Here is a 13,647-nt window from a genome sequence, read left to right as displayed (position 1 = left end):
AATTCCTTCCATAACTGTTTACATTTTATCAAAAGCCGGTCGGTCAGCTTGTGCTGGAAGGTTAAGTTTCAGCTCAGCTACCGCAGATTCTTTAACAACAGGGTTCCTTCATAGGAACAAGGGCGCCTGCTGCCCTGGGCCAGTGGCAGTGCCCCTGCCAAGGCCCCTTCTGCCAGCAGCATCCCAAATATATTTTCCCCAGGGGCTCAGCACCACTATACTTACACTAACATTATTTTCATGCCAGTGGGCTAAAAGATTGCAATAGCTGAAGATGCCAAGCCACGGGTCTGAGCATTAAGACAGTATTCAGTACAGCTCTACGGATGCTTCGGATTCAAAGCTATTTTCCTTACAAGACAGGCTACACTCAGTATGATCGAGATTTTTTTGTCAGGGCGTATAATGAAATTGGAGTGTACATTTAACTGGCACTGGCCAGGGCTGTAATTCACTGATCCTTCAACACCACTGGAGCAGCACCCAGCAGTAGCCACGGACTAAGCAGGCGTGGAGACGGCGCGTCTGGCTGGGCGCGAGGCCCAGGCCCTGTCCCGGCCCGGGCAGCAGCCGCGTGTCCTGCTGGTGCCGGCGGGGAAGCCTCAGCTCCCCTGCCCGTGTTGCTCTTGTTTTGAGGTGCACACCACCATCTCCAGGCCTCTCCAACAGGCACTTCTCAGGGTCGCTGCATTCGCTTACAAGAACGTGAACGCTCATTGACCAAGCCGCCTTCTTCTCCTGCTCACGCATGCATCGCTCCTGAGTGGACAGGATTTTTTAACTGCAACTTTCCTTCAGAAGGCATGGGACCAGACTAGTAGAGGAGAAGCTATTTAAACCAGCAGCAGGACTGCAGGAGGGCACTGCCCTAGGAGCTGAGAAATGAAGTCCTAAGAGCAACCAGCAGGAAGGCTCAGGCTCTGACGGTTCGGTTCAAGGCCCGTGGCTTCGCCCCAGGTGCAGCATGGCCCTGGGTGGGCACCACGAGGCCTCCATCAAAGGGCAGCCTGGAGCCAGGCGGTCCTGAACACCTTCTCTGCAACACGGCTTGGTACCAAGAGCAAATCCCTTTCCCCACTTGTAAACTGGGGATAAATATTACTTACATGCTTTAGAAGGGTGTCATGAGGATAAATTAGTTCACATTCGAACTATGAAAGTGAAAAGCACCGTATAATTATACTAAAAATTAAAACCTGTAATTAAACTGTGTCAGTTTATAGACACTCGCATATTAATCTCCCTCCCTCCAACCTCTGGCTTTGTTAACTTCTGTCATGACTGGTCTTTGAAATAGGTTTTATGTCATGTTCTTACTGACAGTTAAATACAACAAATAGAGTATTTATACTCAGTATACAGATACAGCCAGACATTTACTCATGCTCTTTTACTAAAATTAAAACAATCATATGATCTTAGCAACCAAAGCAGGAATACTGTGCTCGATTGTTTTTAACAGTGAACACCCAAATAAGATTGAAAATGGGGTACAAACCTATGATATTTATGGTCACAACAGGCTACATGTTAAGCATAATCATCTTTCAAGTTCTAAGAAGTAGGAGCATTTTAAAAATTTAAACACTGATCATCTACATAGCGATTTTAAGTGCAGCTGCTTTCAAAATGAGCAACCACATTCAAGAATTAGTGTTGTATGTGGAAAACAACAGCAGAAACAAAAGTAAGCAGAAGCAAAGCAAGGGACATTAACTAAAATAGGTTAAGAATAGTTAGGAATAGTTTATATTGCAGGCTACTCAGGAGCAGATCAACAGTGAAATTTCATTAGAATAACAGAATTCAGTCTTTAAAGCATGAACTTTTTAAATCTTCAACTGACACTATGCTGAATTACTCACTCGTAGCCATACTGAATTTTTTGAACTTCACTTTATAAAAGTCTTATGAATTTAAGTATACAAATGAACTGTAGATCAGTTACATTTTATTAAATGTCATCCCATGGCAGCATTCAGAAGAAGATAAGAAAAACAATTACAAATAAAAAGTGTGGCTTACTGAGTACTACACCAAGACTGAATGGTCCCAGCTAGAGAGCAAGCTTGCTGTATGCTGATTCACAACAGAACAGTAATTGATTTTTATAAACTTAGTATACTCAGGACTATTCTAAACAATAATTATATAAAACCAAAGATCATAAAATTAATGATTAAAAGATATTAGTAGGCCTTTGATTTTCCCAAATGATTCAAAGTTTATACATAAGTCACTTCATCTGGTCCTTAATTTCAGAACTCTTAGGTGGAATTATAACACCTGCCAAGCAGCGCACAGCATCAAAGGAGAACAGGAACTGCTGTGAAGCAGCCAGTGCTAATAACAAAAAAGGTAAAAACAGGACATGCTACGGTAAGCTGGTGAGGAAATTTAACAACGCTCCCTCTCCCCAACAAATATAACTTCCAAACAATTATTTCCCCTTCCATCTGCACAGCAAAATCTATTAACTTATCTGCTGACAATATCTAACCTCTCCTGCTAAGATCCTGGTCTCGCAAACATTATACAGCAGTAACTTTCAAAGCCTATGTGCACATGACAGATAAAAACTTCCTTACCAGTCTAGACTGGCATACAGTGTTTTCACTGCGTCCCCTTATTTTTACGTTCCACATCTTGAAACAAAAGCTCATGATTTATTTTCTAAACAACATGTTCTGTTTTAATGCTTAATGGATGTGCAAAAACCTTTCCTAAACATACAAATTCCATAAAGTATGTTTTCACATTTTTTTGTGGCTATCAATCCTTCAATTCATTTTACCTTGTACTGCCTATTCTCATCCGCTTGAGTTTCTGAGATTTGTTTAGTTTTCACTAGTCTTGTTACTTCCTTCCCAAATCTGGATCACAGGCAACTCTAATGCTAAGCACTGGGGCACTTCACATTATTCCTTCTTGAAAATAAAACTGCCAGCTATTTCCTACATTCCTCCCTTACATTTAGGTTCTCAATTTTGCTAGTTTAAGCAGGACCATATGAAAGATTCCCTCTTTTAAAAATATAATTTATCTTCTTTAAATGTTAATCAGTTCCCTTTTCACTTTAAAGAACTCTAGTGGATTGGCAATACACTGTATTCTATTATTCAGCCCTACCCTACTATTCTCCACTAAAAACAAGCATCAATTAAATACACAACATTTAGATTAATGCATTCCCTTGCATCTCTAGATTGCCTGTTGACACTTACAATACAGGAACAGCACTAGATATTCTGAAATTTTCAGGCAATGTGATTTTTTTTTTTTTTAAATCAAATCTTTTTTTGATAGATGCTTCCTTCCCGAATGCCTCCACTGCATCTCCTAGTAAATGTTACAGATTAATCTTTGCAGAGGGTGTATACATAGATCTCCCTGGACAAATACAGAAGTACGTACCCAGGGACTGCTGCTCCCAGTTCCTCGACATTAAATTTGAGTTCATCTGCATGTAGCTTTACATAAACAAGTGACTTGTGCTTTGTATCTAATTAGAGAATGGGAGAAAGTCTGGAGAAATACATATAGATCCTTTAAGAAGAGAGACTAAACACGAAAGGTACAATATAACTTAAATGAAAAAATGAAATTGTTTTGTTAGGCTGTCCTTATACCAGTGAAAGACTTTTTTCCACTACGCACATAATGACAAATCATTTCTAATGTGATATTAATATGAAAACTGATTCCCCCCAAAAAATCCTGCAGTTACTTAGTTACTTTCCTATTTCCACTCAATAATCTCAGGAACATATAAATTGGTTGCAAGATCAAACTTTAAGTGAAAGTTTCATACCTAGAAAAAGCCTGCTACAAGTTAACTAGCCTGGTTGATAATCCATCCTCCTGACTATTTGTATAGCCTTACACACCTGCCAGCCTCCTCTGCTATGAAGTACAAAAAAACAAGAAAAAGGAAAAGCCTCAGCTAAGTAGGATGGAAATCTACACCCAACTTGCTGAGTCAGCACCCCCGGATGGATGTAATGTGCAGCTAGCCGTTACGAAGCACAGACTTTCGGGTATTGGTATAAACACCTACAGTTGTCCTCGATACAGATGACTAAGAGTCTGCACATCTCCAGGTTTGGGATCAGGAACCTGTACAGCTGTAGCAGGATCACAAGTGAAAATCAGATACAATAGATCTTCTCAATTGTAAGAGGTGCTTTTGTGCCCTAAAAAGATGCAAAACCCTCTTGTAGCGTAACTACTAGTAAGTGAAAATTAGCATAGCGAACAGAGAATATGATTCCCAATAACTCATTCAGCTTTCCTGAATTTAGTGAGTAGACCACATACTCCCATGCTTCCAGGAGCATTCCCTGATTTCTTCCTGGGGTGAGGCTCAGTCAGGAAGCAAGAAAGGATATCTATCTCAGTCACTTGTACCAGATCTCAGAGGGTTTTCTCATTTCACAACCCGTATTATCAATGTAATTCACTTCACTAGTTAACCCCAGAAAGTGGCTGAAAGCAGTCATTAAATGCTGCACAAGACAAAATTTTGAGCAAACGAACAAATACCCAATTCACCTTTTGTGCAAGGAAAGTACTGCACAGTTTATTCCATCTCCCCAGCCAGCTCATAAGCAAGTCAAAAACAATGCTGCGGACAGAACTCTTCAAAGCCTTGGATCTTTCTTATAAAACAATAAATGGTATTCAACAGAGCTGATTTCTTTTGCCTATTACTGGAAATATGAAAAACAGAACTAGTGAGGCCACCATGAGAGAAAAAAAAATGGATAAAGGAACCCTGAAATAAGAATTCCTCTAGGTAACACTGAAGAACACCTCATCACACAACTACAGAATCAGGACGTTATTCTTTTTAAAGCTGTTTCTGGTATTTCTCTGTGTGTCAAGTCTCTTCTTAATTTCATAAAGCAAGTTTTTTTAATTTTTTCCTCTGACTTACCTGTGCCCCCAAGCAGTGTTCAATGTAATTCTGCTTCAAACAATATTTTAGTGAGTTTAAACTGTTCAAAGCAAGCGAGGTCTACAAGACAGTTTTGTATTACAAATTGAACATCTGCAGCACAGGAGATCTGACAGTGAATGGTGATCTTACATTCATCGACCTGTTATTAAAACTAGCCCATTTCTTTTGATACCTTTTTTTTTGTTTTTAGGATTTAAAGATCAAAATAACAGAATTATAGTTATGTATCCAAGAAGAATCCTCACTTGCTATATAATCACTGGAAGTTACTTTTTCCTTAAAAGAATCCTGTATTTTTTAACATAGTAAACAAAAAACAACCAACCAACCAAAACCCAACAACAAATCAGACTACCGTTTAATGGGAGTTTGGGAGGAAGAGCAGGAGGCTATAGATCCTCTTTTGTAACCCAGCTTTCTTTGGTAATGGCAGTTTACTTTCTTATGCTATCTGGATTTTCTACTTCAGTTCTAGTATTTTGTTAAGAAACCCCAATAGTCAATAAAGACGAACTGCAGTCTCATTTGCTAGGAAGACAGCAACACATACAAGACAAACATTTTAGTTCAGTGGGCATTTTTAAAGTACCCTACTCAAACTTATAGTGATTTTTTTTTTGTAATTCTTTTTGCTAGTTGGGCTGTGACAAACATTAAATATTTCTCTAAAAATAAATACTAATGAGTAAAGAGATATTCTGACAATAAGGAAATAGGTGACAAAGATCAGCATGCCTGTGATTAGAATAATTACAGACAAAGTTGATCAAGCTTAAGCACTCCCTGCAACATCCTTTCTGTTGTTTCTCATCTTACATTAGTCATTGCATAGCTAATATAGCCATATATAGTCGTCATCTGCCCTTCCTTTCCCACCCCTCCCTTCCCCTTTTTCTAATCACCCTTGACTGTTTTAGTCTTCCCCACATCACTCACATACACACCATAATTCTTCCTTCCTTTCCTTTAATTCCTTATGTTCAGGCTATTACCAGCTCTCATGCTATACATGCCTTCAGCTTACAACATCGGAGAATCCTCCTCTATTGCTAATGCCCTGCATTTGCTTTAGCTTCCCTTTCTTTCCACTGGCACCAGGCAGCTCTGCCAGCCAGATTCTCATTCTGTTCCACAAGAGCTAGAAGCATAGTCTGGCCTCTGGCCACATCCAAGTACCCCATATCCAAAAAAGAACACTGCTCCTGAAACTCATCTTCTTGCAGCACTGCCTGCTTGGGCTTGTGAGGGTCGCTGGACCCTAAGGAAAAGGGCTAGACTGTAGGTGAACCCTGTTGTCAGAAAGACTCACTTCTTTTGTTCTACCTACAGTGGATATAGCAAATGTGTGGGTTTTCTTCTCTAACGTTAAGGCAGCTTGTCTGTGTTTGTATTGCAAATTCTTTGCAACAGCACTGTTCCCTCTTAAATATCCAACACACAAGAACTGTTCCTGTCAATGAACAAACTAAAAAAAAAGATGTATTTAGATAACTTATTCTTCCCCTCCAAATTGCACTTAGGCTTACAGCACTGGTCATGTTGGAGCTTTTTATCAGGTGACCTTACAGGAACACAGGACTGTAAACTAGCTGGGTCAACTCAAACCCACAATCACTCGCTTGTACTTTACTGGGGTCCATACAAGGATCACCTCAGAAGCCCCAAGTCACACCCAACACCCTTTAAAAAAGGTAAGATGTTCAGCACAAGAAACTGAAAGCCATTAAAAATGTGTGTGACAGGAAGAGCAGAAAAGACAGACCTTTGCTGATTCTGTGGGCTGCTGCAACAGTAACCAGAAAAGTGCACTGAAATACAAGATTTGTATTTCTCCTAACTTCATATAAAAACAGATTCCTAAAGGATAATAAAAGTATATTTAATGTTCGAAACAGACCAGTAACACCTACTTGCTTGCATACCTTGCCATTAAAACAAAAATTACACAACAAAAACCTAGTAAGATTAGTTTAAGAAGAACAGAGTAACAAAAAGATGCAGTCAGTAAGTTGGTTCTTTGAGCAATGTGGCTATACAAGGAAGAGCACTGACATTTTTCATAGCAGAAAAATACAAGCGTGAAGTAGATCAGGCCATGTTATTAACAGCACTGGAGACATCAGGCTCATTGCTTATGAATTCTTCTCTTTTTCCAAAAAGTTTTACTTTCTAAACATCTTGAAGTGAAGCTTCAACAACAATTCTCTTTTGTAAACATTATAGAATTGCAGAAGAACTCAGGCTGGAACGAACATCAGCAGGTCATATTCCTGAATGGCACAGAAATGTTCAAAACCAAGGAGGAAATGAGACAAAAGGAAGAACAAGCATCAAAACTTACCATGGACTTGATTGATTTCTGAATTCTGAGAAAGAATTTCATCTGCTAATTTTTGAGCAGTTGGCAAAACTTCTGTATGGTGCACTGTGATCAAATACTGTACAAATTTTTGTAGTTGGTCTCTGTTCATTTGAAAGAGTGTCTCTGAAATGGGAAGATGCAGTTTGACCTGATCTGGCTTGCGGATCCGGTATAAAGAGAGTGCCACAACGTGGGCACAGTAAAAGATGTCCTTGTTTCCACAGCTGCAGGTCACTGAGGTAATCTTGCAACGATCAAAGCTGATAGCTACATTGCAAACAGTTTCTGGCTCCGATTGCATTGCAGGCTCTGTCACTGTGCCACTCAAGTGGAAACCTGGGCAGGAAAAGAGAAAGAGCTTAAGTTATTGAGAAAAATACTATAATCTCATTATCAGTTACCTTTCATTATAAAAGTCAGCACAGTCATTATCTATTTCTTAGAAATTATGCATCTTAAAGTACCTGACTTTAATTACAAATATGATGAACTCTTTCATTTGTACATACCCTTTTCATTTCCAACAAAATCTAAGGGAGGTAAAAACCCAGTTTACAAGCCCTCTTTGCCGCTCTATCACAACGTTCATAAAAGCTTGACAGTGAGAAAAACATCTATTCGGTAACTGATAGCTGTGAAACTCCCAGTAGCTCAGCAAGTTGGCAGCAATTTTCCAAACCCTACACCAGGGAGATTGCACCTACCAGCAAATTTAACCATTCTCTCAATAAGCAAGAGGGAAGTAGTGCACTCTAGTGGCACGAACCCTAGTCCTAATCTCCGCTCTGCCACCGTTTCATTTACACAAGTCACTTAACCTCTTTGCTTTCAACTCTCCCACCACTAAGGTGATGCTAAAGCTCACTTACATACAAACGATGCAGTAAGGCTGCACAGCTCCTCGTAGATGGAAATTGCTGCAGTTACCAATACACAGGAAACCAGAGTTACAGCACTGAATGAGATGCACAAGCACCACAACAGGAGTCTGCATTATTAGTCTGTTTTCCAGTCAGCATGATAAAGCACAATGCAAAAGAACAAGGCTTTCTTATATACTAAGTCATGGTCTGTGACAATAAAGATGCCGCTGCTTGACAAACAACACATCTGAACAAACGTCTCAAACACTGTCCTCTAGAGATCAGACACAAATCCACCGTTATTTTTCCAAGATGAAGACTTATGCCTTGCTCTTAGTCCTGTCTCACTGAACAACAGAATTGGGGTGTTTCTTCCGGATTTTAGATAAGCATGACATTGATCCTGTCTCAAGCATTAACGCAGAGGCATGGATGCACAGAAATACAACCACATCTCATACGCTGGATCAGTATTAAACTTGAACAGAGTGCATATAAAATCTGGAACAAGCACTGTAAGTGAGGTGTTATACATTAACTATTCATAACTGAATTAATATAAAACCACACCACTCGAAGTCCAAAATTGATTTAGGATTGTGAAACAAGAGAGTTGTAGGAAGCAGTATGACAAAAATTATGTGGAAAAAAGAAACATATACATTGCTCTAGTCCAAATCTCCAACTGTTTTGAAAAAAAAAACCTCTTCAAGTTACAGGAAGTGAAGAGGAAAATCATTTTTTCCATTTGTTTATGCTGTATATTTCAGAGCAGGTTCTGCAGTCAGCATCACTGTTTGGATTACATTTGGCTGCAGCACTCATACCCTACCCTGAAGGAGGTCATCTGCACACACTAACCTAGACTTTGTGCGAGGATGTTTACTGGTTTAAGTGGTTAGAGTTGAAACTGAAGAGGCGGTATACTGTAAATACAGAGGGGAAGGGAAGGGAGGCTGAACAAGCCTGAGCATTTTGTTGTGTTGCTCTTGGCTCCCCTCAACACTTGCACAGAGAAGGGGAGTGGAGTTGCCCTCTTCCCTTTTGTTTTTAAGTAGTGGTGACTTGCTCCTGTAAGTGCACCCCCTCGGGAAAAAAAAAAAAATAAAAGACTTGAAACTTAGCCAGCTCTGTTTATATTTCAGATTAATTCCCAGTATATGAAAGATAGATTAGTGGTCTCAAAGAAATTGAATGGGTCAATTTTCTTTTGAATATCAGTTTCCTATGACACATACATAAAACTATTTCTCATCTATGAGCTGAGAAAAAGACTAACACTTGAACGCAGAAGAGGCTCAATCCCCCTCCTTCCTACTCTTCAATAAGCAGCTGAACTATTAACTCCTATGGAAAAATTTTTGTCGGTTCTTTTTCTATGAAAACAAACAGAAGACATGCCCAACCAGCTACTCCAGTAATATTACCACTTTTAATTTTTCACCCTGTAATTAAAACACTGAAAAGGTTAAAATTCCCCTGGGATGTCCAGACATAGAGTCAACAGCAGAACTGCCTCCAAGTCCCTACTCATAAGCAGACACACACTGCTCCCTGCTCTCCCTCCACACAGGTATTTTGAGAATTCACTTTACAAGCAGCAACATTTATAAACAGAGATTCTGGTCTAAACAATGATGGCACTGACACAGCTGAGTTACCTAACCTTCCCTTCTTATGTTACCAGGATTTAACCAGAAAGATCAAACTGCCCTTGCAGCCCAAAATGCAGCAGCCCTGCATGAACTGTGTTGCAACGATGTACTATGCCTGGCAATTAGGAAGCACGATTTTTCTTTTCTTTAAATACTCCGAAAAAGGAAATTGTTGTTAGTAAATATGACCTTTGAAAGGGTTTCAACGTGCCAGAAAATACAGTTCAGGAAATTTCACCTCTAAAGCCCTGGTAGGGCTGCTGTAATTGAACAGGGAGGGCTGTTCCCCTCCTGCAGACATAGCCTTAATCTTCTTTTAACATAACCATCTAACAATCTCCAGACAAAGTATCAAAAGTTTGTAGCAGGTAGAAAATTGACTCATGGTGCTCTGCTAAAAAGCTTTTGTCAGCAGCAATTTCCAGGCTGCCAAGAAGAGAGATGTAAGGTGCTCCTTGAGGAAGGCAGAGGGAATCGCCTGCGCTGGGACTGGAAGGTACTGACATTTCACTGACAGATCCAAAGCAGCAGACAGTCTCTTCTGCTAAAAGCTGCAACCCCTCGCTCCAATAGGCATTCCTCTACAAAGAGAAAATTCCTCTCTTAATCAAATTTACAAACCTTCGCTGGAAATATTTATCCATTCCACGGGGGGGAAAAAAGGTGCCAAGCAAGAACCCCCGTGTTTCACCTTTAAAATAGATAGCTCATTCATTATTATCTAGAGACAACAAAAGAGTTGCAGGCAGAAGAGGGTGTGCTCACTACAGAACCTATTTATAGAGCACACGTTTCAGCTTTTCCCTTCAGCTGCTGCACTTCGAGATGTTTTAATGTTTTCAAAACAGCACGTGACCTGTAATTCAAGCTCTACTGATATTTTCAATATGCAGAGGCTTTGCATTTCAGAAAAAAATGCATTTAGAAAGCCGATGAGAGCATTAAGACAATGTATTAAAAGAAGCTCTTTCACAAAGGAATTTTGCTTCTGTTGAAAGCTCACCACAAAGACGATTTAGCAGCCAAAAAAATAATGCTTTCAGCTGCCGTACTTTTGGAAGGGGACGGTGCCAAAGTGCCATCAGGATGAAAACATTAAGAAGTTGCTGAATTTTACTAAGTAATATTTGCCAAAATCTGTTTGACAGCGTCCTATCTATTAACTAAAAACAGTCTGGGATTGTGGAACTGTCTGATAAATGAAAATTCACATTACTACTACGCAGTAGTAAGACCATACGTACAAACTCTCCAGATGTCTTTCTGAGGTTTGTCATGGAAAATAAATACATTAGAACAAAACAAAGGAAACTTCAAAAAGTAAGAAAATAGAGAGGAGAAATGGGACGCACAGACACAGCAGCAGGTTGCCTTTCAGTTTCTCAAGTCAAAAGCAAATTTTGAAACAGCAAGTTCCACTATTCTAACAGGATAAGCAGCGAATCTACGGCACTAAATAAGCAACATCAATGAGGTCTCACAAAATTGTTTTCTACTGTCGCTGTAGGTTACAAAATCTCTTCTACAACATATCCAACTCCAAAGATGTGTTTTAAAGATAACAAGACAAGCAAAAACTACCAAGAACAACAAGCTACGTAAAATACTGAAAAATAATAGGAACTTTATGCTGAGATTTCAAGACATTGTGGCTTAAGGAAATAAAAGAAGAGTACAACATATGTTTTAAAGTAACTGTAAATAATAATTCAATCTAAAATCTTAGAACTGTTGGATATTTCTCTCAGTAATTTTGAGTTCATAATTCTAAAATGCTGGTGTAGACAGAAAAAAAAGTAAAGAAAAAAGCCTCTTATGCAAGAGAACCTGGATCCATTTGTGATTCAGTCAACAATACAACAAAGCATTATAAAGCCAACTTTATTTGAAAAAATATTTTGAATAAAACTCAAAAAACTTTTTGGCTGACAATTCATAAATGCTAATAACATGAAATCAAAACAAGCACATTGACAGATTTAAATATAGGCTGTTCTTATGAATGTACACTAATAGTTCTTAACAAAATTTCTAAGAAAATGAAATCTGCATCGCCTATATTAAAAATATATCGTCACTATCAAGAATTCTATCAATTAAAAAAAAAGACAACACTAATTTCACATTCACAGTAGAAAACTTAGATTGAAGTGCAAACATACATCACCAGTAGTACTATTTGTCCTTTACAGAAAATAGCAAAATATCAGAACAGGAAAATTTCCCAAATCTTGAAAAAGTGATTTTGAGTAGCTCGCTGTCACACACTTTTTGATAATACCATATACACCTCATCCAGTATTCATACAGTACCTTAAAATTAGCAAACACGCTACTAACTCTATTTGGAAACTGGAAGCATTCCTTAATGTTGTACCATGAACCCTATTTTCAAGCAGTTTACAAGTACCGTCTACATACACCTACTCAGTAAAACCCAGGAGCTGTTCCAAGCTCAGAGAAGAACAGACCAAGAGCTGAGGCTGCTTACAGAGCAAAGGAAAGCAAGACCTTGTTCAGAGAGCTTGGGGGTCTTTCAACAAGCCAGACCTACACTGGCAAATTCTGGTAACCAGAATCATGCCCTCTATCTCTAACAGCCATTTAAATGAACCTGCAGGCCTGCCAGCTAGGACTTATTTAGACTACTATACTACCTAGCATACATAATCACCACGTACAGTGAAAAACACTTCTACTTCATCATGCCTGCAAAAGAACAGTAAGAAATGGGCAGGAAGAAACCAAATGAGGTTTAATAAGAGCAAGTGTAGAGTCCTGCACCTGGGAAGGAACAACCACATGTATCAGTACAGGCTGGGGGGCGACCTGCTGGAGAGGAGCTCTGAGGAGAAGGACCTGGGGGTACTGGTGGACGACAGGTTGACCGTGAGCCAGCAGTGTGCCCTGGTGGCCAAGAGGGCCAGCGGGATCCTGGCGTGCATTAAGAGGAGCGTGGCCAGCAGGTCAAGGGAAGTGATCCTCCCCCTCTACTCTGCCCCGGGCAGGCCTCACCTGGAGTACTGTGTCCAGGTCTGGGCTCCCCGGTGCAAAAAAGACAGGGATCTCCTGGAAGGAGTCCAGTGGAGGGCCACAAAGATGATACGGGGCCTGGAGCATCTTCCCTATGAAGAAAGGCTGAGAGACCTGGGTCTGTTCAGCCTGGAGAAAAGAAGACTGAAATCATAACAATGTTTATAAATACCTGAGGTGTGAGAGACAGAGGGATTTGGCCAACCTCTTTTCTGGGGTTTGTGGGGACAGGACAAGGGGCAATGGCCACAAGATGGAGCACAGGAAGTTCCGCACCAACACGCAAAAGAACTTCTTTACGGTGAGGGTGACGGAGCACTGGGACAGGCTGCCCAGGGAGGTTGTGGAGTCTCCTCTGGAGGTATTTAAGGCCCATCTGGACGCCTGCCTGGGCAGCCTGCTCTAAGGAACCTGCTTTGGCAGGGGGGTTGGACCTGATGATCTTTTGAGGTCCCTTCCAACCCCTACGATTCTGTGATTCTGTGAAATGCTTATGGAAAGTAGTTTCCAGCTGTGCCCATTAGCTATTTTTTTCACAACTTAGATCAGTGGTTGCATTTTTTTTTTCCCAAGACAACCAAAAGCCTAAACCATGTTTACCTCATTCAGATTTTGCCTTTAAGAAGTGGTATTCCTCTAAGACGGGAAAGTAGCATCCTGCAAAGTACAAAGTTCTGTATGAACTTTGGACCACTCTAAAAACAGATCAACAGCACGCTTTAAATTATTTTGAGGTAAAACTTCACGTGCCAACACTCAGCCCAGAGGTAGCGT

The 13,647-nt window shown here is 40.0% G+C and overlaps 1 protein-coding gene across 9 annotated transcripts in view; it reads right to left on the bottom strand.

Annotated features, from left to right (window-relative positions):
* ZSWIM6 (zinc finger SWIM-type containing 6) overlaps positions 1–13,647 on the bottom strand; it is a 115,002-nt gene that overhangs the window by 44,935 nt on the left and 56,420 nt on the right. For all 9 annotated transcript variants that reach the window (XM_066988941.1, XM_066988940.1, XM_066988942.1 and 6 more), the window contains one exon: positions 7,302–7,658. In XM_066988941.1, the coding sequence (XP_066845042.1) occupies positions 7,302–7,658 (357 nt within the window). The remainder of the gene's footprint in view (positions 1–7,301; positions 7,659–13,647) is intronic.

This window comes from Anser cygnoides, chromosome Z, assembly GCF_040182565.1.
Source record: "Anser cygnoides isolate HZ-2024a breed goose chromosome Z, Taihu_goose_T2T_genome, whole genome shotgun sequence".
Classification (NCBI taxonomy): Eukaryota; Metazoa; Chordata; class Aves; order Anseriformes; family Anatidae; genus Anser; species Anser cygnoides.
This window is presented reverse-complemented; position numbering and strand designations above follow the sequence as displayed.